Source organism: Ambystoma mexicanum, chromosome 7p (assembly GCF_040938575.1).
Source record: "Ambystoma mexicanum isolate Mex_15411 chromosome 7p, UKY_AmexF1_1, whole genome shotgun sequence".
NCBI lineage: Eukaryota > Metazoa > Chordata > Amphibia > Caudata > Ambystomatidae > Ambystoma > Ambystoma mexicanum.
Window position 1 is genome coordinate 670,557,986 of NC_090939.1, and position 23,575 is coordinate 670,581,560.

The 23,575-nt window shown below is 44.7% G+C and overlaps 1 protein-coding gene across 4 annotated transcripts in view; it reads right to left on the bottom strand.

Annotated features, from left to right (window-relative positions):
* CARS2 (cysteinyl-tRNA synthetase 2, mitochondrial) overlaps positions 1–23,575 on the bottom strand; it is a 1,341,930-nt gene that overhangs the window by 1,002,073 nt on the left and 316,282 nt on the right. Inside the window, exon 1 of one of the 4 annotated variants that reach the window (XM_069636757.1) lies at positions 12,872–12,930. The exons of the other annotated variants lie outside the window; for them this stretch is intronic. Coding sequence (XP_069492858.1) covers positions 12,872–12,915 — 44 coding nt within the window. The 5' untranslated portion in view covers positions 12,916–12,930. Of the gene's footprint in view, positions 1–12,871; positions 12,931–23,575 lie in introns of those variants that run through there. 4 annotated transcript variants of the gene reach the window in all.

Genomic DNA, 23,575 nt, shown 5'->3' on the forward strand with positions numbered 1-23,575 from the left:
GTTCAATTTGGCTGCTAGCGGTGATTTTGTTAGGGGTAAATTAGTTTCTTTGACATTTTGTTTTATAGTGGGGCTGATTTGACTTGGAGCACTCAGGGTATTTGACAAGCATTGTGAAAAGTTAGGGGAAGGCACACTTTGTGGCCCAGCTTAGGTATCAACTGGTTAGCAGTGTGTTATCTATTTTTACATCCTTTCTCCCCTTGAGTGAATGGGTCCAAGTTCCCAGTCGGCTCGTGCTCTGCCTCATTAACCTCAGTGTAATTTGTACACGCACCATTCCCCCACAACCCCTCCCTTCCCCCCGTTTAGAGTGTTAGAGACAGGCACGATACACATTGCAACTACATTATCAGCAGAACGTTTAAGACGAGTAACTTGCTCAGTCCTCATTCCTGCCGATGGTGTGCCGTTTGTGGTTAAACTGCGCGCATATGACTTACTTCTGGCAATGGCGATTTACTCCAAAACCTCTACAATCCCCATGAAGTCAGGAGCACACAAAAATTACAGCAGAGTAACTTGCGCACCCGCATGTCCCTGCACGGACCGGCACAGACCGGCTAGGCTGCTTCGCACCGGGTTTAAAGACAAATATGTTACTGAACTTCAATAAGTATGGGAAATGTAGTTCAGAGCATCTCGTGCGAGCAGAGTCAAGAGAAGACTGTTTCAAATCGCACAGAGCAGCGAAATGTAGCAGGATCGCAATTAACGGCCCAGAGAGGCACTTAGAGGAAGCACAGATAAAAATACACAATTCAACACAATTTATTTAAAAAGCACTAAGCAGCTTTGAAGCAGATTACAATCTATAATAAAACGAGAGTAGGACTAGCAGCAATACAAGGCAAAATCTATGAGGAAAGGGTGAGCAGTGTCCTTAAATACTGGCACAGACTGGAATATGCTACTGACCTACAAGTATGGGAAATGTAGTTCAGAGTGTCAAAGAAAGCTCTTTGTCTGGGAAGATTCCTTAGAAACATATCTAACCGTTTTGAGACTGAAGAATACTTGTGGATGCTTGATAAGATGTTGAATTGTGTAGAGAGGAGGGCATATTTGATTTCCGGGTATTTAACTATCATTTCAGTGCTTTTCCCTGGTTAGTAAAAAAGTGGAATGGAAGAGATCAGAATGGGAAGTGGGGGAGGGTGAAAGAAGGAAGTAGTGGACAGGTGGATAGATGCTGAGAGTGGTGGAAAAAAGGATGATCAGTGAGGAGGAGCATTTAAGAGTGAGAGAGCGGTACAGATAATGCCCAAAAAAAGATTGCTGGATGAAATTACTGATTTGGCTATTAACACGCCTGCTGCAACATTTTAGAGTCCAGTTAGATCCAGCAAATCCTGGGCACTGTCGGTTTTCGCTTGTGGCGAATAGGTCTATAGTGGAGAAACCCCACTGAGAGAAGATATCTTCTACGATTTCTCTGTGTAGACACCATTCGTGTTCCTCTGGGAGGGGATCTCTGCTCAACGCATCCGCCAGAGAATTGAGATCCCCTGGAACATGTTCAGATGAGAGGAAGATCTTCCGTCTGAGTGTCCATATCCAAATCTTCTGGGCAAGCTTGGACAGATTTGGCGAACGAGTCCCTCCTTGCTTGTTTAGGTAAAACATGGCTGTAGTGCTGTCCGTCCGGATCTGCACTGACAGATCCGGCAGGTAGGGCTCGAACGCTTGAAGCGCTCTGAATACTGCCAGAAGCTCTAGCAGGTTGATGTGATTCTTGGCCACTGAATGAGACCAGAGACCCTGAGCTGTGTGGTGGAGGTGGGGAGGTCCCCACCATGTCAGGCATGCATCGGTTGTGACTACCGCCTGTATCTCGGGATCATAAAAGGGTTTCCCCTAGGACAGATTTTCTCTTGTCCACCAGTGAAGGCTTTGTACCAGTGTTGGCGAAACGACCACTAAATCGTCCCACTGACCACTTGCCTGAGACCACTGTTTCGCCAACCATTCTTGCATGGGACGCATGCGCAGGCCCGCGTGGGGGACCAGGTAAATACATGACGCCATCATGCCCAGTAAACGCATTACTTTGCGTACTGTTATCTGGCGACCGGCCTGATATTGCGGAATTTGCAGCAGTATATTCCGAATTCTTTCCTCTGATGGAAAGGTCAACCCCTCTTGCGTGTCTAGGATAGTTCCTAGGAACTGTTTGGAGGTGCTTGGCACCAGACTTGACTTCTTCTCATTTATTGAGAAGCCTAATCGAAGAGGAGGTCAATCGTCCTTTGAATGTTTGTTCTGCAAATTACTGGGGTCTCCCCGTGATGAGCCAGTCGTCCAGGTAAGGGTACACCGGGATTGCCTCCCTGCGTAGGTGTGCTGCTGCCACTGCCAGTACCTTGGTGAATACCCTTGGAGCCGAGGCTATCCCGAAGGGCAGTACCGACTGTCCACCTTGAAGCGCAAGTACTTTCTGTGCGCTGGGAACATGGAAATATGAAAATAGGCATCTTTCATGTCCAATGTTGCCATGTAATCCCCCTTTTTTAGGAGGGTGATTACCTCTTGGAGAGTAGTCATGCGAAATTTTTGGGGCTTGACATACTTGTTTGCAGGCCGTAAATCCAGTACTGGGCGCATTGTCAAATCTTTTTTTGGCACAAGGAAGTAAGTTGAATAAATACCCTTGTTTACCTGGTGTCCCGGGACGAGTTCTATCGCGTCCTTTGCTAGAAGATTGACTATCTCCTCGAGGAGGATCTTCTGGTGGTCCAAAGAATGTATTCTTTGTCGTGGAGGGTGGTTTTGGGGACGCTCTAACAGTTCTCTTCAGTATCCTGCAGACACTGTGGACAGCACCCATCTGTCTGAAGTGATCCCTTCCCAAGCTTGGGTGAAGTTGGAAATGCGTCCCCCTACTGGGGATGTGTGAGAAGGGACCCTGAACGGAATGTCACTGTTTTGGTGGAGGCGTGCCGCTGCCTCTACTGGGGCTGCCACTCCCGTTACCACGCCCTCTCGTATTACCCCTGCCATAACTCTGGGTAGACTGCTGGCTGTTGTTCCATTGTTTACCCTGCCCCTGGGAATAGTTAAGACCCTCTCTGGGAATTTTGTCCGCCTGGGCGACAAAAATTGCCATTCCCTCTCTGGTTTGGGGGTTTATTGGTTAGCTGGCCTAGGGATTTGAATGTCTTATACTCGTCCTTGGCATTTTTCAGCGCGTCCTCGACCGCCTTTCCAAACAATAGATCCGGCTCCACCGGTTGGTCTACCAATGAAGCCTGGGTTTCGGCTTTGAACCCAGACTGTCGCAACCAAGTATGCCTTTTGATAACAGTACCTTCTGCTATCAATCTGCCAGCATTATCCGCGGCATCAAAGGTTGCTTTTAATATGCAACCGGACACGGCTCTTCCTTCTGCCGAAACTCATGCTAATTGGCTTTTTAAGGGTTCTGGGGCGGAATCTATGAGTGCCGCGACTTCTTCCCACTGGTGGCAGTTGTAACTCGCCAGCAGGGTGGTGGAGTTGGCAATCCTTACCTGGTAGACGGAAGTGAAGGCTACTTTCCTGCCCAAGCCATAACTTGCTCTCCTTGTCGGGAGGAGCTTCTGACGATGACAAGGGTGTTCCCGCCCTCTTACGGGTGTTTATAACTACCAGGGAGTCCGGTTTTAGATGCCCTCTTATGTCCAGTGGGTCTGTTTGGGCTGTCCTGAAAAGCTTCTCAACTCTGGGGTTTACCGCCCTAGTGAGATAGGGATTAACAAGGGAAGGGTCTATCCTCCTTTGTATTGACTTAAGGATAGGGATGGCCTGGGCAACAGGTCGCCTTTCTCCCACTAACTCCTTGGAAAAGTCCCTCTCTTCCTGAGCACCCTGGGTGTCAATGTGGAAGTGTTCTGCCGCTCTGGATAGCACTTCATTCAAGAGAGGCTGGTTATCGACAGGGGAATCGGTAACCGAGGGTTCTTTATCTACCGGGGAATATAGCCTGTAGGTTTGTGGGTTGTCCTCCTCCTCCTCCTCCTCCTCCTCCTCCTCTTGGTCCTCGTCATCCCCATAGTAGCCTGTCCCAGTTTGTTCTTCCAACATGCCCAAATCTGGATCCTCATAAAGGGATGGATCTCCCGGATATTGAGAATAGAGCTGTATACTGAAGGGATCTGAAGTAGGAGCTTCAACCTGGAACTTCTTACTTGGGGGTATCGGATCCTTAGAGCCTGAGGGAGTTGGCCCGTCGGGGGTAAAAGAGAAAGTGTTCAGGGTTTTTGGCGTAGAAATCTGCCAATGATGACATCCTTGACATGACTGTATGTCATCAGTACACCATTCTCTTAAACTGGGAATGATTCTTTCTTGAAGGCCTTTCCCTGTCTTATCTAGACTAGACCTACTGGTTTGAACAGGGGTCTTTGGGATAACAGAAGACCGAGACTTGTCCATCTGTTTATGTGGGGTAGAATGTTTTTGAGGTGTGGAAGGAGGCTGAGACTGCTTCCTCTGTTGTTTTTCCCCTTCCCCGTGTGTGGAAGAGTGTTTACCCTGTTTTTTCGCCCCTCCGGAGCCTTTCGACGCCTGGCGCCGAGGTTCGGGGGTAGTGTCTCTATCTCTGGATAGTGGAGGTTGGGACTCGGGAGCAGCCGTTGCGCGGCCTGTTGACGCCGACTCCTGGGGCGTGGACTGGGGAAAGAGGTCAGTTTAGTCTTCTGACGATCGAACCTCCGTTACCTTGGGGAGCGAGACACTTCTGGCAACAGTGGATGGTTACCTGGAGTCATGCGGCGATCTAGATCGAGAACGCCCAGAGGACACCGATTCGGACCGTTCTCTATGTGCCTCTTTCCGAGTACTCGACATGCGCGTCGAGTCTCGGTTGGACTTCATGTGTTTTGTGGAAGTGCTGTGGGGTAGCGCTTGTGTGGCCGGGGGTCTTCCCCATAGCCGCCCTGCCGGACGACCTTCCGAGGTCGGGGACTTGCGGTTGGCTGTCAATTGACGCCACGTTGCCCTCGCCGTCCGAAAGTACGGCGTCGCTGCCATCGCGGAAGGCGCCCTCCGCTGCCATGGCCTCTTGACGCCTGGCGTGGTGGGCCCAACGCTTGATCGAACGGTCCTCGAGTGTTTTCGGTTTGAACCTACTACACGCTCTGCAGTTAGCCTCGGGGTGGTCCCTCGGTAAGCAGAGATTGCACGTGGCGTGCCTGTCAACCCAAGGGTACTTGCGGTTGCACGTGGGGCAAAATTGGAAAGGGGTACCCTCCATATACACTTTGTGGCAGCGGGCTAATAAGTGTAGGACTATATAAGAATGTACATATATACCAAAAGAGTGTAGAGTATGTCCACCCCCCCAACTCTCCATACTTGCAGGGCCGAGGCCAGAGGCCTTCCGAGGCCCGGGCCGAGGCCAGATGCCTTCCGAGGCCCAAATCCGTCGCGCAGCTCTCGACGGTCGATTCTTTCTCCGGGCCGGCGTCGAGTGTGGATGCAGTGACTCGACGTTGGGGTGGAGAAATGGGGAAATATAGCAATATTTTAGCAAAAGTATGGCAAAGGCCAGGGAACTCTGCGGAATGCATCCGACCAGTATGGTGGAAAAAAACAATCTGAGGGTCCTAGACGTGTGAGGGATCATGGGTACAGTGGACGTCACTCTGGGGATAGTATTACTGGCACGCCCTGTGTCGATGCCCATTTTTGAGTTTCGAAAAACAAACTAATACTCCGCAGCTTCCACTAGATGTCGGCCTATGCACAGCATGTGATCTAAGCAGATTCCGCAAGCCTCAGAAATAGGTGATACAGATATTAGGTAGTATCGTGGTGAACAGGTGTCTCTATCCGCACCATCCGTATCATCTGCACTATTTGCACCACCCGTGACATCCATAACATCCGCGGTACATCCGTATCATCCGCGCCATCCATAACACCCGCACCATCAGTTCCATCCGTTCCATTGACTCCGTCCGTTCCATCCACTCCGTCAGTTCTGTCCACTTCTTCTGTTCCATCCACTCCATGGGTTCCATCCGTTCCATCCACTCTTCCACCTGCACCAGCTGTTTCATCTGCATGTACCGTTCCATTCACCCCTTCGGTTCCATCCATTCCTTCCGTTCCACCCACTCCATCCGTTATTTCCACTCCATCCGTTCTTTCCGCCCCATCCGTTTTATCCGCCCCATTCACTCCCTCCGTTCCATCCACTACCTCCGTTTCTCCGCTCCCTCCGTTCCATCCTTTCTGTCCGCTTCATTTGTTCAAGCCACTCCATCCGTTTCCGTTCCATCCGCTGCGTCTGCTCCGTCCGCTCCGTCTGCTCCAGCCACTACTCCGTTCCAGCCACTCACTCCGTTCCAGCCACTCACTCCGCTCGCTCCGCTGCGTCCGCTCGATGGGTTCGATCCATTCCATCCATTTCATCACTCCGTCCACTCTTCCAGCTGCATCAGCTGTACCATCCGCACAAACTGGTCCACACGCATCAACCGTTCCATACGCACCAGTCGTACCAACCGTCCCGTCCGCCCCATCCCGTCCACTCCATCCGTTCCGTCCACTCCACTGTGTGAGTGACAGCTACGCTGTATGAATGGGGATCTTTTTGCATAAAAGCAGGGTCCTAAGGATTGGAGGAGCAAGACGTTGCCACTGGAACTAGGTAGCCGAAGAGGAGAGAAGCCAAAGACACCGGCAACGACTGAACCACCGGTGAAGCCCTGCTGCAGCGTCTCACCACTTTTCTCCACACGACGAGAGAAGATCTTCATCTGCAAGAGCCTTATTCCCTTGAGCTGGTGGGGCCAACCAGTTTGCCAATCGCCTTTCTGGACCTCCCCTGGTTGAATCGCCAGTACCCTGTACTCGGAGACCAGATAGCCAGGCACCTGTCCACCCGGACCGCGATTTAAAGGAGCATATCTTATTCGTTGGGCAGCACCGCGGCTGGTTTCATCCCTGGGTAGTGCAGTAACTCGAACCTTCCTCCATGAGAGCCTCTCTTCCTCTGCTGGATCCCCTGAACTGCAGGAACTACCAGGAACAAACGCCACCGCAGGAGCCACTTCTTCATATTAAGGTACATTGTTCCGCCAGGCCGCCCTTTTCGCGTGGTAGTGCTAAAGCTGTTTTAAATCCTTTACCTACCTGTTGGGTTGGCCGCCCCTGTCTTCTAAACATTGTCTTTCACCTTCTGCATCCACCTTTTCGCAATTGTTAAGCAAAGACTTGACTGCAGCTACAAGAACATTTTGCTCCTGGGCCGTTTGCCCTATACCACTGACTCTGGCACAGGCCTATTGACTCTGGCTAAATTTTTTAAACTGCCTTCTATAGATTGCTTCTCAACTAGAACTGTGTTGGTGCACCTAATTCTTATAACCACCTTTCCCTTCCCACTTTTTAAGCTTGTGAAGTGCCATTTTGCTCGGTTTTCCTTTAAGTATTGTCTATGCTAAAGTACTGCCTTGCCTAAACTTGTTCACAAACTTAGGGGAAATGTTGCTAGGGTGTGTAAGAAGATATTTCTGTATAACTTGTGCTTTCCCTCCCTTGTGAGAAATTGCTAGAGTGCCATTTGTGTTTGGTTTTCACTGTGCCGTTTTGCTCAGTTTTCACTCTTGCTCAAACTTGTCTACAATTTAACTAGGGAGTCGTGTATACTTTTCTTGACTGATTTTAACTTACTTTATCAACTGTGATTAATGTGTTGAACTAGAAGTGTGTAAAATAAATATATATATTCTTTTTAATACAAAGCTTTGGTCAGTGTTTCCTTGTGCCATAGCACTGTAGCCCTATTGTGTAAACCCTGAATACTGCTCATCTCACTCTTGAGATAAGTCTGACTGCTTAGACACAGCTACCAACTAAATCTTTGTGGTACAGACTGATACCAAAGGGGATTTATTGCTCATACCTGTAGTCTTAATCTTCTGTCGTGCTCCCTAAGGGAACTGCACCGGATTCTGCCTAACACTGGTGTACAGTGGTGAGGATAAAAGTATTGGATTTACATTTTAGTGTGCTGCTGGTGGCTTGGTTCAATTAGCAAACAAGGCTAACAATCACAAAAAGTTTATTTTAAACTAAGTCAAAGTATGGAAAGTTACAGCCAGGAGACTCTCCTTACTAATACTGCTGATTATTTAAGGGATCTCTGTAGACAGAAAGGTCTTCCTGTCAAAGGCAAGTAATCAGAAATTATTGATAGACTGTTAGAAAAACAAAGTCTGGATAGTGGTACTGTAGTGCCTACTACTCCAGCAAATGTAGCACACATTGAGGATAATTTTGAAAATGTTATTGTTGAAGCAGATGAGGAAAAGGAGGATAACAATGTCACCCCCTCTAGCCCACTGCCTGCTCAAAGGCTTCAAACTGTGGCTACTGGACCATTGTCAGGTCCCACATTAAGTCCTGAATTTATCACTCTAGAAAAAATGAGACTTTAGCTGGAATTCAAAAGAATTAGTGCTCAAACTGAACATAGACATCAAGAACTAAGGCTCAAAGAATTAGAGCTCAATCATGAGCTTGAGATGAAGAAATTGTCTTTGGAAAATGCGTCTCCCCCCGAATCCTCTAGATCTTCCAGTCCAAAAAGACCCCCGATGCCTAAAGAGATTGTGGGTATGTATGAACCTAAGTTGGGTGCATTAGATTGGTTAGCTATGTTTGAATACAATCATGGGCTCCAGGATATCACAGGGAATCAGTTGATCCCCTGGTTATTCTCTAGGCCCCCCCCCCCGTTGCATCTGGTGTGGTAATGGAGTTGGGGGAGGTGGATAGGATGGATTATGAATGTGTGAAACTAGCTTTGATAGCTAGGTTTGGGAAGACTCTTTCCCAGTACCGTAAGAGGTTTAGGACCCTCAGAAAGGATGATAGTACTCCTTGGACTACTTGGGTGAATGAGTGTTTGAAGAACTTAGAGGGATGGATTAAGGGTTACAGGGTTAACACTTATGAAGGAATGAGAAATCTTGTAATGTTGGAGTCTATCTATGATGCCTGCTCTCCTGAGCTCTGACAGCACTTGGCTGATTCATAAGAACTAGATTCCAAGAAACTGGCTAAGGCTGCTGACTTGTGGGTTGCCAAAAGGGCTACTCACAAGGATTCAGGGGTCACTCAGAAAAAGGATGAGGGAAAGCAGCCTAAGAAAGACAACAAAGAGAATTCAAATAATGCCAATTCCAGAGAGGCCCCCAAACAAAATTCTAAGGGTAAGCCCCAAGGGAAACCTAATCAGGCTAGTGTACCTTCTGGTCCCAGACCAGAAGGAGGTCAGAACAAGCTGTTTATATATCAAGGAGACAGTTATACAAATTATAAATTGTACTCATTTTATGCAGATTGTCTGATGAACAACAAACCTCCCAGTACCTCTAGTCTTGAAAAAATAGACCAAGTTTGTGTTACTTATGCACAGTATCAAAAAGATATATTTTAATAAAGTTTTGCACAATAATAAAAAGCTCATAAAAATGTTCTGTATGAGTATGACCCAACACAACACAGCATGATGTAAAAGCAATACAAATCACAAAATTCACATATATATAACCACATACAATAGTAAAAAACAATACAAAAATACACTAATGGCTTTAACACTTTTCCAAAAACTGAGTATACTAGCTCAGATAAACAACAATCCCGACATGTTTGAGTTCTTTCTTCCACTAATTGCACAAACTTTCTTCAGGGGAAGAACTCCATTTCCTTAGTCTCCACCATGCAATCCAGGGCCACACAGAGATTCCAAAAATGTTCCTAAAACCAGGATACACAAAGGAGGAGGGGCTGTCACTGGACATTGTCATCATACATCTACAAAAGTCAGTATACACTTGAAACCTAGTTCAACAACCAGATTCCAGATACCTGAAGGACCTACAGCTATTTAGAAGCAATGAATAAAGTGATAGAAACTTGAATTTTTGGAGTCTCCAGCAATTCTATGGTATATTGAAATACCAGCACTATTAAAATCATACGAAGAGGTATGTAGTTTGTTCTACAGATTGGGAGGCCAGGTTGACAGCAACCTGTGCAACTCATCCAGTACATTGTGATTAAAAAGCATATGGTATCTGGTTGTTGAACTAGGTTTCAAGTGTATACTGACTTTTGTAGATGTATGATGACAATGTCCACTATTAAAATGAAAGCTATAGGGCAGAAAGACAGAGTAGTAGGAAGCGTTAGTAAGGTAAAGGGGACTATTTTTCAAGAAAGGGCACCTGGTTACATCCCTGCTCTACCCAGGTGGGTCAACATTTATCAAATACAATTGAGCAAGGTGCTATGAACCCATGACACAACATATACTACTTCTGATAGTGAGGCTACTTATAGATGGTAGCAACAAAAGTTTGCAAGTGAAACAAATTTAATGCATCAAGCAGATATCACAAATGGTATTCGGTTATATTTTGGAAAACATATTTTCGAAATACCATTTTGTCACAATTTGGCGAAAGTTTTTTTTCTTCGAAAGTGTCAAAAAAAAAAACCAGGGGGTTGGGGGGGGAACCCCCATTTCAAAAATAAAATTTAAAAAAAAAACATTCGAAATTTATTTTTTTTCGGCAATTTTGTGCCGACAAAATGGCATTTCGAAAATATGGCATTTGAAAAAGTCACTATAAACCCTCACAAATATGTAAAAAAGACCTAGGACATTCAATAAAATATATATAACCTACATACAACAATGATTAAATACATGTGCCAAAATAACTCCTTTTGGACAATGTTATCAATGATCGTTACAAACTTCAGGGTCCCTTACAAGGGATACCATATGGAAAGTGATGTAGGATAACATGTGGAAAGTGTCTGGCAGACGCAGGATACATTTGCTCGTGCTAGGCTGGTTCCTGGATATCCTCACGCAGCCCATCGGGCGGACACCTACAATCAAGGTGAATCTTCCACCATGGTGGAGCCTAGGACCGGCCTTCCTCCTTTTTGAAAAATTGTTTTCAACACAGCAATCTAATCTGGATCACACCGACTTTATTATTATTATTTTATCCCCCCCCCCCGTCTCCCCCACAGCTACATCACTTTCCATATGGTATCCCTTGTAAGGGACCCTAAAGATTGTACCTGTCATTGATAACATTGTCTAAAATGAGTTATTATGGCACATGTATTTATTCATTGTTGTATGTACATTATATATATTTTATTGAATGTCCTATGTCTTTTTTTACATATTGATATCTACTTGATGCATTAAATTTGTTTCACTTGCAACCTTTTGTCGCTACCATCTAGAAATAGCCTCACTATCAGAAGTAGTGTATGTTGTGTCATGGGTTCATAGTACCTTGCTCAATTGTATTTGGTAAGGTAAAGGGGAGACAATGCGAAATGTCCCTATGTTAAAAAAAAAGTGCACAACGCAGGGGATGGGGAACATGAACTGGATGGTAGGAAGGCAGACGGGCGGTAGAGTTGGGGTGAGAAGAGAAGAGGGCAGTGAAAGGAAAACACTTTTAACAGAACAAACCAATGTAATGTACCAAGCAAATGCATATCTTCAAACTTACATAAAAAAAAAAAAAATTAAAGGCATGGCAATGCGCAGTGCACCAAAAGGTACATTTCTGAACTTTACCTTTTGGATATCTGATTTTCAAACAAACTTAAGACCTGAAGAAGTCATTGATTTTTTTATTTATTATGCGCTTATACACAAGTGTTTTTAAAGCGCAACCATGCATGGGAGGCAGGGGCATAGACACACAAAATCTGGGGGGCACAGGGGACACCTTTGGGACTTTGCTAAAGACACAACATAACCCAGTCCAAACCGCCAGAGGGTCGAGTGCCAGTCCTTAAAGCAATTTAAATGTGTTCTTTGTTTTTAAAAAAAAAAAAAGAAAAAGAAATACTGACAGTTTTAAAAACAAAGTCGCACTTCCAATAAGTTGCAGCAGCACAAAAGCTCTTTATAAACAAATTTTTAGCAAAACAGTGTAGAAATAAAGTATTTATGGACTACTAAAACTAAGTTTCAAGCATTTGCGATTTGACAGGAGGGGTTTTAACTAAGCAAAGTACTATTCATCTTTTTGAAGCTCCCTGTCTAACTGTTGTAAGGGGGCTTTATATTATTATTATTTTTTGTTGTTGCATCCTTTAGATTCCCAAGCAAATTATGTTGCTATTGCTTGTAATTCTACCAGATGCAGGATATCTTTATGTATTGCAGAACAATATAATTCAGTATTTTATGAGATATACTTGAACACAGTCCGGTTTTCTGTCATCGCAAAACACTAACGCTTTTCTCAGCCTCAGAGAAAGAAATTGGAACAGTTAGGCTTCACCTGTGCAAAGAAAGATGTTTGTCTGGGAAGAATCCTTAGAAACATATCTACACGTTTTGGGGCTAAAGCATACTTGTGGATGCTTGATAAGATGGTGAATTGTGCAGAGAAGAGGGCATATTTGAATTCTCGGTATTTCACCATAATTTCAGTGCATCTCCCTGGTTAGTGAAAGAGTGGAATGGAAGAGTTCAGAAGGGGACGTGGGGGAGGGTAAAAGAACGGAGTAGTGGACAGGTGGATAGTTGCTGAGAGTCGTGGAAAAAAAGGTGTTCAGGGAGGAGGAGCATTTAAAGAGGGCGAGAGCGGTATATATAATGTCCCAAAAAAAGGTTGACAGATTAAATTACTCATTTGGCTATTAGCATGCCTGCTGAAACATTTTAGACTCCACTTAGAGCAAGCACTGGCAAAGCAAATAGTGTTGGCCTGACATATAAACATTTTATATATATATATATATATATATATATATATATATATATATATACATATATAAATATATATAATACAATAAAGAGTAAGATAACACGTCTTGTTTTACTTACATCCAACCCCCTTTAGACAGGAACTCTATAAGGTTTTCCGGCATCACTAGTCCTGACAAAATGGACCGTCTGCTATAATTGATTAAAAAATGTGTATAACAAATTTTTATTCAAATAATTCGAACTGAATTTAAACATAAAACACTACCCTCACCTAACACAGTGTACTAAACACTAAAAAACAGTTACTAAAACATGAAATACAAAATTCACTTATTTGCATGACACAAAAGATATCACATAACATAACACAAAAAAATCTCAATGTGTCTCTAAAACAACAACCATCCCAACATGTTTCTGTTCTTCACTGCCCAGTTCGGGCGAACATTCTTCAGGGGAAATTTTTTTAAAAAAAGCATCCACTAATCTCTTCAACACCGTGCTGAAAGGGTAGATTCAAACTTCTATACAGGCAAAGGAAGGAAAGAACCTCCAAGCCTGTAAGAGTAAAAGGAAAAACTAATGAGTTCCAAAAAGAGGGAAAGGAAGTACTACAAAATGTAGAAAAAGAACATGGCATAGAGGTTATGCCACACTCACACGGGTCCCAACAGGGCACCCACAAATTTACCTTTAAATGGTGAAACTTCAAAGCGCGTCACAGGATGACAAATTCGCTGGTTTCTCGCCAAATGAGAGACCACTACTTCACAAAAGCGTCATAGTCCGCTAAAGTATCGCCACACCTAAATGAGACAGAACCAATACACAGAGACCACATGCTCTGTTATATCCAGAAAGGGGCTTCAAAATGCAATTACACATGAAAACAGGGCTCCAAATATCATAAAATAAATTACCTTCACAGATGTAGGGATCAAGACTGTAACAAGCAAAGCAGCAATCAACGTGTTTGCAAAGGAGAAATCCACACAGTCAAGCCGTAAAGTATCAATCTGGAAAACAATGGATGCATGGCAATGAACACCATATGTCTGGCATCACCCTTCAACATGTACCGATGGGAGTGCTTTTATTTCACCCTCGTGATTAAGACTAAGTGCCCGTACAATATATAGAATGCAGAAAAAACTTCCATGCTGTCCATCCTACACAACGTGGGAAACCCATGGCAAAAGATAACCAAACTACCCCACGCGTACAGGAAGGGAATGTACCGGCAGTGGGAAAATTATCACACACAGAACCACAATGCTAATGACTCACCTGTACACTCAGAGGGATTAAATCACTCTAATGGCAGCTTCCAAACGCACACAGCCAACACTGAATTCAGTGAAACCAAAAACTGCTGCACACTAACAGTACGTCTATGGTCGTGCGGCAACACAAAGGAAGGACTACACTACTCAGTGTAGGAAGAAAAGTCCATCAAAAGGAAGGGCCATGTTGGAACGGACCCGGCAACATAGAAAAAGGACTACACTACTCAGTGTTGGAAAAAAAGTCCATCAAAGGGAAGGGCCATATTGGAACGGACCTGAAGCCTACTGGTGTAGAACAGATTAGTGGACACCACGAGCACTAAACAGGTGTTAATCTCCAGGTACCCATGCTAATTACCAGCTATCACATCATAGGCCCATAAAGTACCACCATTTGTCAGGTATGGGCATGATGTGCTCTGCTACTCGCACCATACATTTCTACCCTGTACCAAGTAATGCAATGAAAAGCCCAAGTACTTACAATTGTAATGTTTTCTGATCAGAATCCAAGGTACACATACCATCAGCAGGTATTGGCATCAATACATCGGGTTCAGGCACAATTACCATCCAATGCTTAGGTACTTAATCGTTTATAGCCAGTGTCCACGATGCCCAGTTAGAAGGCAGTGCCGGATTCCATTATGTCCATTTAGCAAAGAGGTTACTGGCTACATTGTGCCCATTTAGCATAGCAGTGCAATATTATGTTTTACTCAATTATGATGTTAATGCAAGGTTACATTATATCTACTTAGCACAAAAAGACTAGATACCAATATGCCAACTTATCTTATGCAATGGCAGACTCAAATATGCCCAACTAGCACAGTGATGCCACATTGCATTATTTGTAGTTTTGACAGTAGAGCAAGGTAGCATTATGAACACCTGCACTGTAAGCACAGACTTCAGTATGCTTGGATAGCACTGCTCTTCTGCATATTCTGTAGGGGCTGTATGTGTGTGGTGCAGTTGGATGTAGGTGTGTGGTGCTGGGGGCAGCTGGAGTGAGCAGTGCAGTGCTTGGGTACTGTATGCACAGTAGGGTAAAGTATGTGCATTGCTATGCTAGGGGCAGTGTGAAGTGTTGTGTTGGAATGCTGTGTGTGTGCAGTGTGGTGATGTATATATGCAAGGGTGGGTGGTGTGGGCATAAGTGCAGTGGGGTGGTGTGTAGGCACTGCACTGGGTTTATCCTCAGGGCTTTGTGGTGTGGGTGTGCAGTAGGGTGTACACTCCGTGATGGGCAGTTCTGCTTATGCAATCCTGGCATGTTTATTGCCAAAGCATACTTGGGCATGCACCTGCTACATACTTGGAAATTAAATGAGTTTCTTAATGTTGACCACATCTCAGAATGCATGTCCTTTCAATGTACCTAATTAATCAAAAAGAAATGCATTCAAGTGTTATTCTCACTTTTTAAAGATGTTCTGCTTTGCCAACTTTCAGCCAAAATGAAAAACAAGCATTGGCAAATGTCAACAGTTTGGGCATTTGTGTCGACATTGGAAAGGCACTTGCCAGGCACTGCTGTAGTGGTATCAACTGGCCATTGATGACAGCAGGTGCAACATTGTGAGAATACCTGGGCATCTAATAGCAGTGCTTGACACATGCCAAATACTTATACTGAAGCCAAAATTGGTGGCTTTTCCAATGCTTGTTTTTCTTAGGACTTCAATGAAGGGCATCCATACTGCTTACAAATGGAGTGGCTGAAGGCAGAATTGGTGAAGACATTTTTACTGCATTAGTTGCACGTTTAAAGCTCCAAGAAGTAATTAACTCTCAGAAGATTGCTTTGAAAACGCATTGGCAGGAACTTTGAGTGCAGATGGCAAGACTTGATTAAAGCAAGCTCACAGATGGTCATAGAGATTAGTGTGGCCATGGGCAGTCAATGGTGGGCAAATAACCAAGCAGCACCTACAACCTTTGTTTCCCTTCTCATATGCCACTTCTCTCTAGCTGTACTCTAATGCAATAGTTGTGGCTTATAGGTGGCGCAAGGCCAAGGGTGGATCATTAGAAAAATTCAATGGGTCAGATTTTCAAACCCTTTTTGACGCACGTGAGATGTGCTGAAGCATCTCCTCACTTGAGCCAAAAAAAAGGAGAAGCGCATTTCACAAGGGTCATCTGAATGAGTGCTACCTAGATGCACTCATTCAGATGCCCTTTTCCCCCCTTTGTGCATTTGTGTAAATAACAGGGAATCTCAGGGTATTTAAATGCCCTGGAATTAGTGTTCCCCCCACTCCCCCCTCCGCCGTTGGAAGAAGATGCAGTGAGGAGGCGCAAGTCATGACAGGGTCATTTCTCACTCTGTCATGATTGTTTGTTTGTTTTAAATGTGACAGCCCTGGAAATCCTCAACAAAGGCACAGAGGATCTAGACAAACACAAAGAAACAACCAACCCCAGCAAACTGGTAGATAACCCACACACCTCACCAACACTGACATCCAGGAAGAGCATCCAACAAAGAGTCTTCCAAAGCACGCATGCTACACTGCAGACTGTTTAACGTATGATCTATGGCAAAACACCAAATGGAAATGTATGACTTTGTTAGCGAAGGTGGCATTGACACCCCCTTCCTCACAGAAACATGGCTATCCGACAACTATAAAGTAATCGCTCATGGAGCCATACACGGCAACTAGAAACTAATACAAATAAAACGGAGAAGGCAGATAGGAGGTATTGCCATGGCAAACAAAAACCAAATCAGCTCCACATATTTACCTTCAACAGACATAGAAAACTGAGAATCACTCTTAGTCAACCTCAAACTCAGCGAACAATCCAAACTACTCTTTCTTCTTATCGAGAGACTGCGCACCTACAACCCTAACTTCGTCCCCAAAATCCACTGATGCCATAGCCAGCCTAGCCATAAATCATGACAATCATTCTGGGAGATTTCTACATTTGGTTTGAAAGAGAAAACAAAACCAACGCCAGCTCCATCAGCGCACTCCTGGAAATTCTCCATCTCAAACAAATGTTGAACGGACCCACCCACAGAGCTGGACACACCTTTGATTCAATATTCTTCAGGGATGGACTCTCCACTACTGCCCCACTGGTACCAATCATCTGGAGGGACCATCAAATGATCCCTTTCACCATTAGAACACCAACCCGTACAATACCCACAAACATAAAGCAATCGATGACCAACAAAAGAAACTGGAAAAGCTTGATCTATAAACACTAACACAACTACTAGAAACCACCAAACCCGATTCCTCTCAACTACATGAAACACCAGGTACTGTTGAAAAGAACCTTCATACCTGGATCACAGATGGAGTAGACCATTTGGCACCCTTAAAAACCTTCAAACCCACACCAAAAGCTTTTTGTGGCCAGATGGTTCACAGAGGAACTGTGAGAACTCTGTAAACAAGAGAAGACGTGAAGAAAAACTACAAACAACTGGACAAAAATAACTACAAATATAAATGTATCTATACAGATTGCCAGTCTTCAAAGCCAAGAATGCACATTACGTTGCACGAATCCAATCGGAAACAAACCCCAAATGGAAATGTACAGAATTATGAAGGATATATAAAACCCACCCGCATGCAGTAACAGCACCGTACCGTAGCAAATGTTATGTGAGAGTAACCCCGACCACCTTAGAGTAAAAATACACTCAATCCAGCAAGCCATAGAGGCATCCCGGGGAACCACTAACACCATCCCAGAAACCAGATCTCAAATAACCAGTGCAATATTCACCCAATAACTGCCATAGTGGGGGCCCGGCAGCCTCCGTGCTTTAGGGGGGCCCTGCTGCCACATGTCCTGGGGGGCACTTGGACATCAAAAATAAATATTTTTTTTTAAGTCACTCCACCTTTATGAAGAAATAATTTCTGAACAGAAATAATTTCTTCATAAAGGCAGAGTGACTCCAAAAAAACTATTTTTGAAGTTCGATGGCTTCCCCACCACATGACATGGAAGCATCCAGGCAAAAATTACCCATTACCAAACCAGAAGAACCATAAGTTCCAGCACTGACCTCCAAAAAGAAACCAGACACTATGAGAAAACTAAACTCCGAGCAACTGTTTTCTCCATTCTTAAAACCAAACTATGGAACTCGATCCCGAAGGAAATGAGAACACAGAAGATCACCTAATCTTCTGGAAGTGGCTGAAAACTTGGTTATTCAACTCGCCGAGATAAAAACAGATCAACGACTATACAATGATCACCCTCATGGGCAGGCCATTTCCACCTCATACAATGCCCAAACTGCATCCACAAAGACATTGAAACTCTAGCCTAAAGGCACAGAACTGCGAGGACCGCTACAACCAAACACTCCTCACTTCTCGGGCCAAGGTTTCAAGAAACACGCACACACGTTTGCATAACGGGTCAGGAGGACACAGGAAACCAAATATCCCCTTTAGATAATTACCCACCCCAGTGACAGCTAACAGTCTCCTACACAATACTTATTACTACTATACTAATCTATTTTCTTCCCTACAGTCTCGTCTCACCAATTCAATTCTATCCTCAAGCCAATGCAAAGGTGAATGCCTTGCAAAAAGAAAACAATAGCATAGCTGCACAATATCCAGATACAACCCAACATCCTAAGAACTTCCTCTTCTCTACCACATGCCGTCACCAAACACTTACCACCCACGCCCAGATGGCTAACAAACCACCCTGCAAAACACCCAAAACTGCACATCACTCTCAAACCAACTAACAAACCCCAATAGTCTCCAACACTAACACAAACACTGGACCCTGCCCATCTGGAAACAATAAGCATGCATTGTACAAAACAAAAACACACCCAGAAAGCACACATGCACAGACACTAGTTACTCCTGGTTCTGCATGCATCAACCCACCCCACTTTACCTTACAGATCCACGAGAGCCCCTGGAGACCATGCAAATGGCAGCGCTGTGCAGTATAAGTAACTTAACATAACACACCATTTCCATCCCCCAAACAGAAATGAAATGCTTTTTTTTCCTCTGAGCATTTTGCAGAGATGGGCCAATTAATGGCCTGTCTTGGTGAAATGCGCATGCTGAAAGCACATGGTTGCGGGGAACCTGTCATACGTTAGTGTCGGAAGCACGCTAATGTATGCAAAGGGGTTCAACAGAAATGCTCAGGTCACTTTGTGAATAAGGTGATCTGAGCAATTCTGAAAGCAGCAAAATGAAAGTGAGTGCATTTGCTGCACTCCTTTCATGTGCACTGCTTTTTGACAATCTGGCCCAATGTCTGACTATACTATCCCATGAGCAAATACTGATTAAATATTTCTCCTTGTTGGAGAAGGAAACCTCAATGGTTGAATTGTATGCTAAACTCTTATTAGAAGGTGACATTTGCATAAAAAATATTTCTTTGAAAAGATGCTCTGCAGATTATAATTTGATGTCTGGGATTGGCCCTGAGGCCTCTTACATAAAGGGGGGGAAGGGGTTGCGACAGCTGTGCATCCACTCATCCCCTATTCTACTGATACAATGACCTTACTGAGCTGTTCATTGAAAGGAAAGCAGTGTCTGTATATATTTCAAGCATTTGGAATAAGACAGGCCCATTTCCCAAAGGATGATCTGCACTGCATGTTGGAAAAATAAAGAGCTCTTCTTCCCCCTTGCTCCAGATTGTGGGGGGATAAATCATATTGTATCCCGCCTTCCTAAAATTGTGGGGGGATCCCCCCTGATCCCCCATGTCCTACGCCCATGCTCCGGAACAAGAACAGTTGCAAGGTTTCAGATCTGAGAGAGGTGACTGGTGTGCACCCCTGCATGGCCCGGAGCAGACACTGAGGTGATTTTTGACAGAGTGAGCGCACCTGCACAGGCTGCCCCTTGCCTGCCTCCATTCCTCCCATTGAGCTGCATGCCAGTGCTTTTCGGACTGTTGTGTTGAGAGGACTGGCTCATTGACTAATCCAAAAGGAGGCATTAATGTGCATATCCACCTTGGGGAACATTTATGGTCTGTTAACAGCATCAAGCTGGACTGTGCTAGGGGTGTGCTGCTGCTGTACAGTGGTGGGGATGGTATGCACTCACTCTCCCATGGATCCATAACCAAGACGTTGGGCCATATAAAAGTCCAGGCAGTGATTGTGCTGACTGAGTTCTGTGGTCTTAGTACATCCATCTACGGCTTTGGAGGTTGAGGCTGAAAACCTCCTCAGAGTAGTTGGGTGAGAAAGGGCCTGGATATATCGCAGGTGGTCATCCAAAATGCAGAGCACACCTAAATGCAATTAACTGAGATCTTAGTCAATTTAATTAAGATAGAAATAAAGTGTACAATTTAAGGTGCAGTGGAGGGATGGGCTGACAAATTATGTGAAAACAAACCAGAGTTCACAACATGGGGAACTCCCGTCCCCTGCACACTTTCATCGGCTGAAATTCAGCCAAGGATTTAACAAGATTTGAAGAATCAAATGATTATGTTACTGGTACGAAAAAACAAGATAAGTGTCTACTCTACAATTATTTATGTGAATATATTCATATATATAATTGGAGAGTGGCCAACTATAATGACTGAGACCTTACTCTAAGCGTGGGCAGGACTGAAGGGTTCCATGTGTTAATATCCCCGCAATAATATCGCCATACATGAATATCACCATATTTTTGCAGCAATATTAAGCCATGGAACCTGTGGGGGGAAAACCCTGCAACCCCCATAATTGTTTTAATGGAGCGGGGGACACCCCTGCAACCTCGATCCCAATAACCCCATTAATTATCCCCACTAATAATATCACCTATGGCCTTACCCCACGACCAGATATATGGTGATATTATTGGTGGGGATACCATTACCTGATACCGACTGAAGGGAACATCCGCTTCCAGAATACAATAATACAGCCTTCCTGGAATAGACAATGGTAATAAAAAAAAAGGAGGTAGAAAAAGTGGAGGTCGCTATCCATAAAGTATATGGACAATGGGAGGACATTTTCGAAACACTTCTGGAGGTTTGGGACTGGGTGCAGCCACATGTGGCAATACTAGAAGGTGGGACGACCGGCATATGAAACACAGCTCAGATAAATGCAAAATTTAACTCGGATCTACTGCTGAAGGAGATATGAACTGCGTGACTCAGAATTAGCCTTCAGGGCGTTGATGTGGTTTAGCTTTTTCTTGTCTCCAGTTTCCTATGGAACTGCTGAAGGGTGTGTATGGGATTGAAGGTGGCTGGGAGGGTTAACAGGAAACTGGTGAATTTAAAGCATGCAATGCTCTGCCTAACGTCTTTTAAGTCAAAGACAGAAGGAAATGGGAAAAATAAGTAACTGATATGATGCAAAATATAATGGGTAGCAATGTGCCCAAAAATGATATCAGGGTTTTTGTATTCAATGGACTCTGCCCACGCAATTAATTATTACAGAGAAATCAAATATTAGTGGCAGTGGACCAAATAAAGTGGGAGTTTGAGGTCTTGGTCGGGTGTTATTTTACTTCATTGTATCTTGGGACCCGCCACGAGGGATGTGGGACCAACCGAGACACAAGGAAGTTTGAAGATCTTTTAATGTGAAACGTTTTTTTCATTTAACAGGTGGGTTGTCAGAGTGAGCGCTCTTTGCATTCCTTGATCACTGTATGCTGCAAGAGAGGCATACACCAACAGGCCAAGCAGTAGCTACCTACTCACAGGAGCGCTTTAGGTGTGGGAGTTGCCTTATCTATAGGATTTTGGATTATGAGACTGAATATTGCACCAATTGAGCAGGGTCTTCACGGGTGAGAGCAGGGAAGAGGATGGGTGTGACCATAGGTCTATGTTTTTTATGCATGAGTGGGAGAACTGTGGGCAAGATGGTGGGAGGTGATCAAGGTCATGTGCAGGGTTAGGGTAGCTTGCAAACTGGAATGGCAAGTTATGCAGAAATGACCATTTTTTCTACTGGTAGGTGAAAATAAAGGCCAGGCAGACTGGGGCCATGACAGGCGACGCATTTGTTGGAATAACTTGGAATGACAGGGAATTGGGAAGTGCTGAAAAAAAAAGGCATAACATTTATTCTTTTATTTTTTACTTTACAAAGGAGGACGTTGCAGACCACCCTGCCAGAGGAGGCCTGTACGATATATGGAAAAGCAGGCGGGTTCTGTTGTATTCAGCATATCACTCCTCCACTAGCTGAGCCCTGATCTGTATTGATCCAGGGTCCCATTCTAAATTCTGAGCATTAAGAGTGATGATATGGATAGATATAGAATTGGGGTAGAGAACTGTGTATACTGAACGCTTAAGTTCCCAATGATATGGATGCCAGTTTCTTTAGTAGGATTTGCATCTTACTGGCAACACACGTCATGCAGCACAAATATATGGGAGGCAGGGTTGATGTTACGCTCACCTGGACCCCACAGGGGTGTCGATCGTACCCTGACAGCTGTGGTCTCCTTCAACGTGATGCGTAGTGCAGTGATGACTGTCTGGACTGGCCCGCCTAGTCTTGTCTGCTGGACCCGAAGAAGTATTTTCCTGCAAGTGGAGACAGGGATTAACCACCTGTGGGTTTTAGTGATGGCCTCCCAACTGTTCTCGCTCTCCCCCACTAATCACCTCCGATATCCCCTTAGTAACCTCACCTTATGTTCGTAAAAGATGAGCTCTCCATCCTGCGTGTCTTGCAGGGGCGCGTAGATACCAGTTACTTCACTGGTTTGAAGGCGTTGGGAGAGTTCCGGTAAGTATTGACTCTGAAGTCCCTGGCGGGATTGGTAAGTATCAAGTTCAAAGAGTTCAATGTGCCTGATGTTCACTCTTGTCCCCTTCCTTCCTTAAATTGCAACTGAGTTTGTGAGAAGAAGGTCTCGTAGCTGCTGCTGGCGTTCAGGTAAGAGTCTGTGTTACCCAACGCTGTCCGGTAACTATTGCATGCGTTAACGTGTTGTTTTTCTCCCTCTTTACAGATGCGGCATATGAAAATGTGGAGAGTTATGGAATAATACCGCCGCTGGTAAATCAGGTAAGTCTATGGTGGTAAGAGGTTGCATTTGTTGATTCCCTTGGCTCACCTTGTTTTTTCTTGTGTCCCCTAGGTGCCGGATTATGGCGAAGAAATGATGGAGACAGTTCCGGATCGAAAGATGCTGTGAGAACTGGTGAGTATAGCGCCGTGCTGGAGCTGGCGAAGCGACGCATGCAGGACTGATGTACTTTCCAGGTCCGGAGATGAAATGGTTCCGGAATTAGGTGAGGAATTTGAAATAAGTTCGTTTTCTAACCTTGTCCTTTTCTTCTTCTTTATTCTAGGAGCTCCGGATTTGAGGCGGGCGTGGCAGAAGACTGGATTCTGGCTGCAGGCATGCGGGCGTGGCAGAAGACTGGATGCTGGCTGCAGGCACGGTGAGCGTCACGCTGCTGGATGCAGAATAACGCGAAGCATGTGCTGCTGTTCGGGTGTGGTTTAAATAGCCTCCAAAGTAGTTCCAGGTAAGAAGTTCCCTAGAGCCACGCCCAAGTA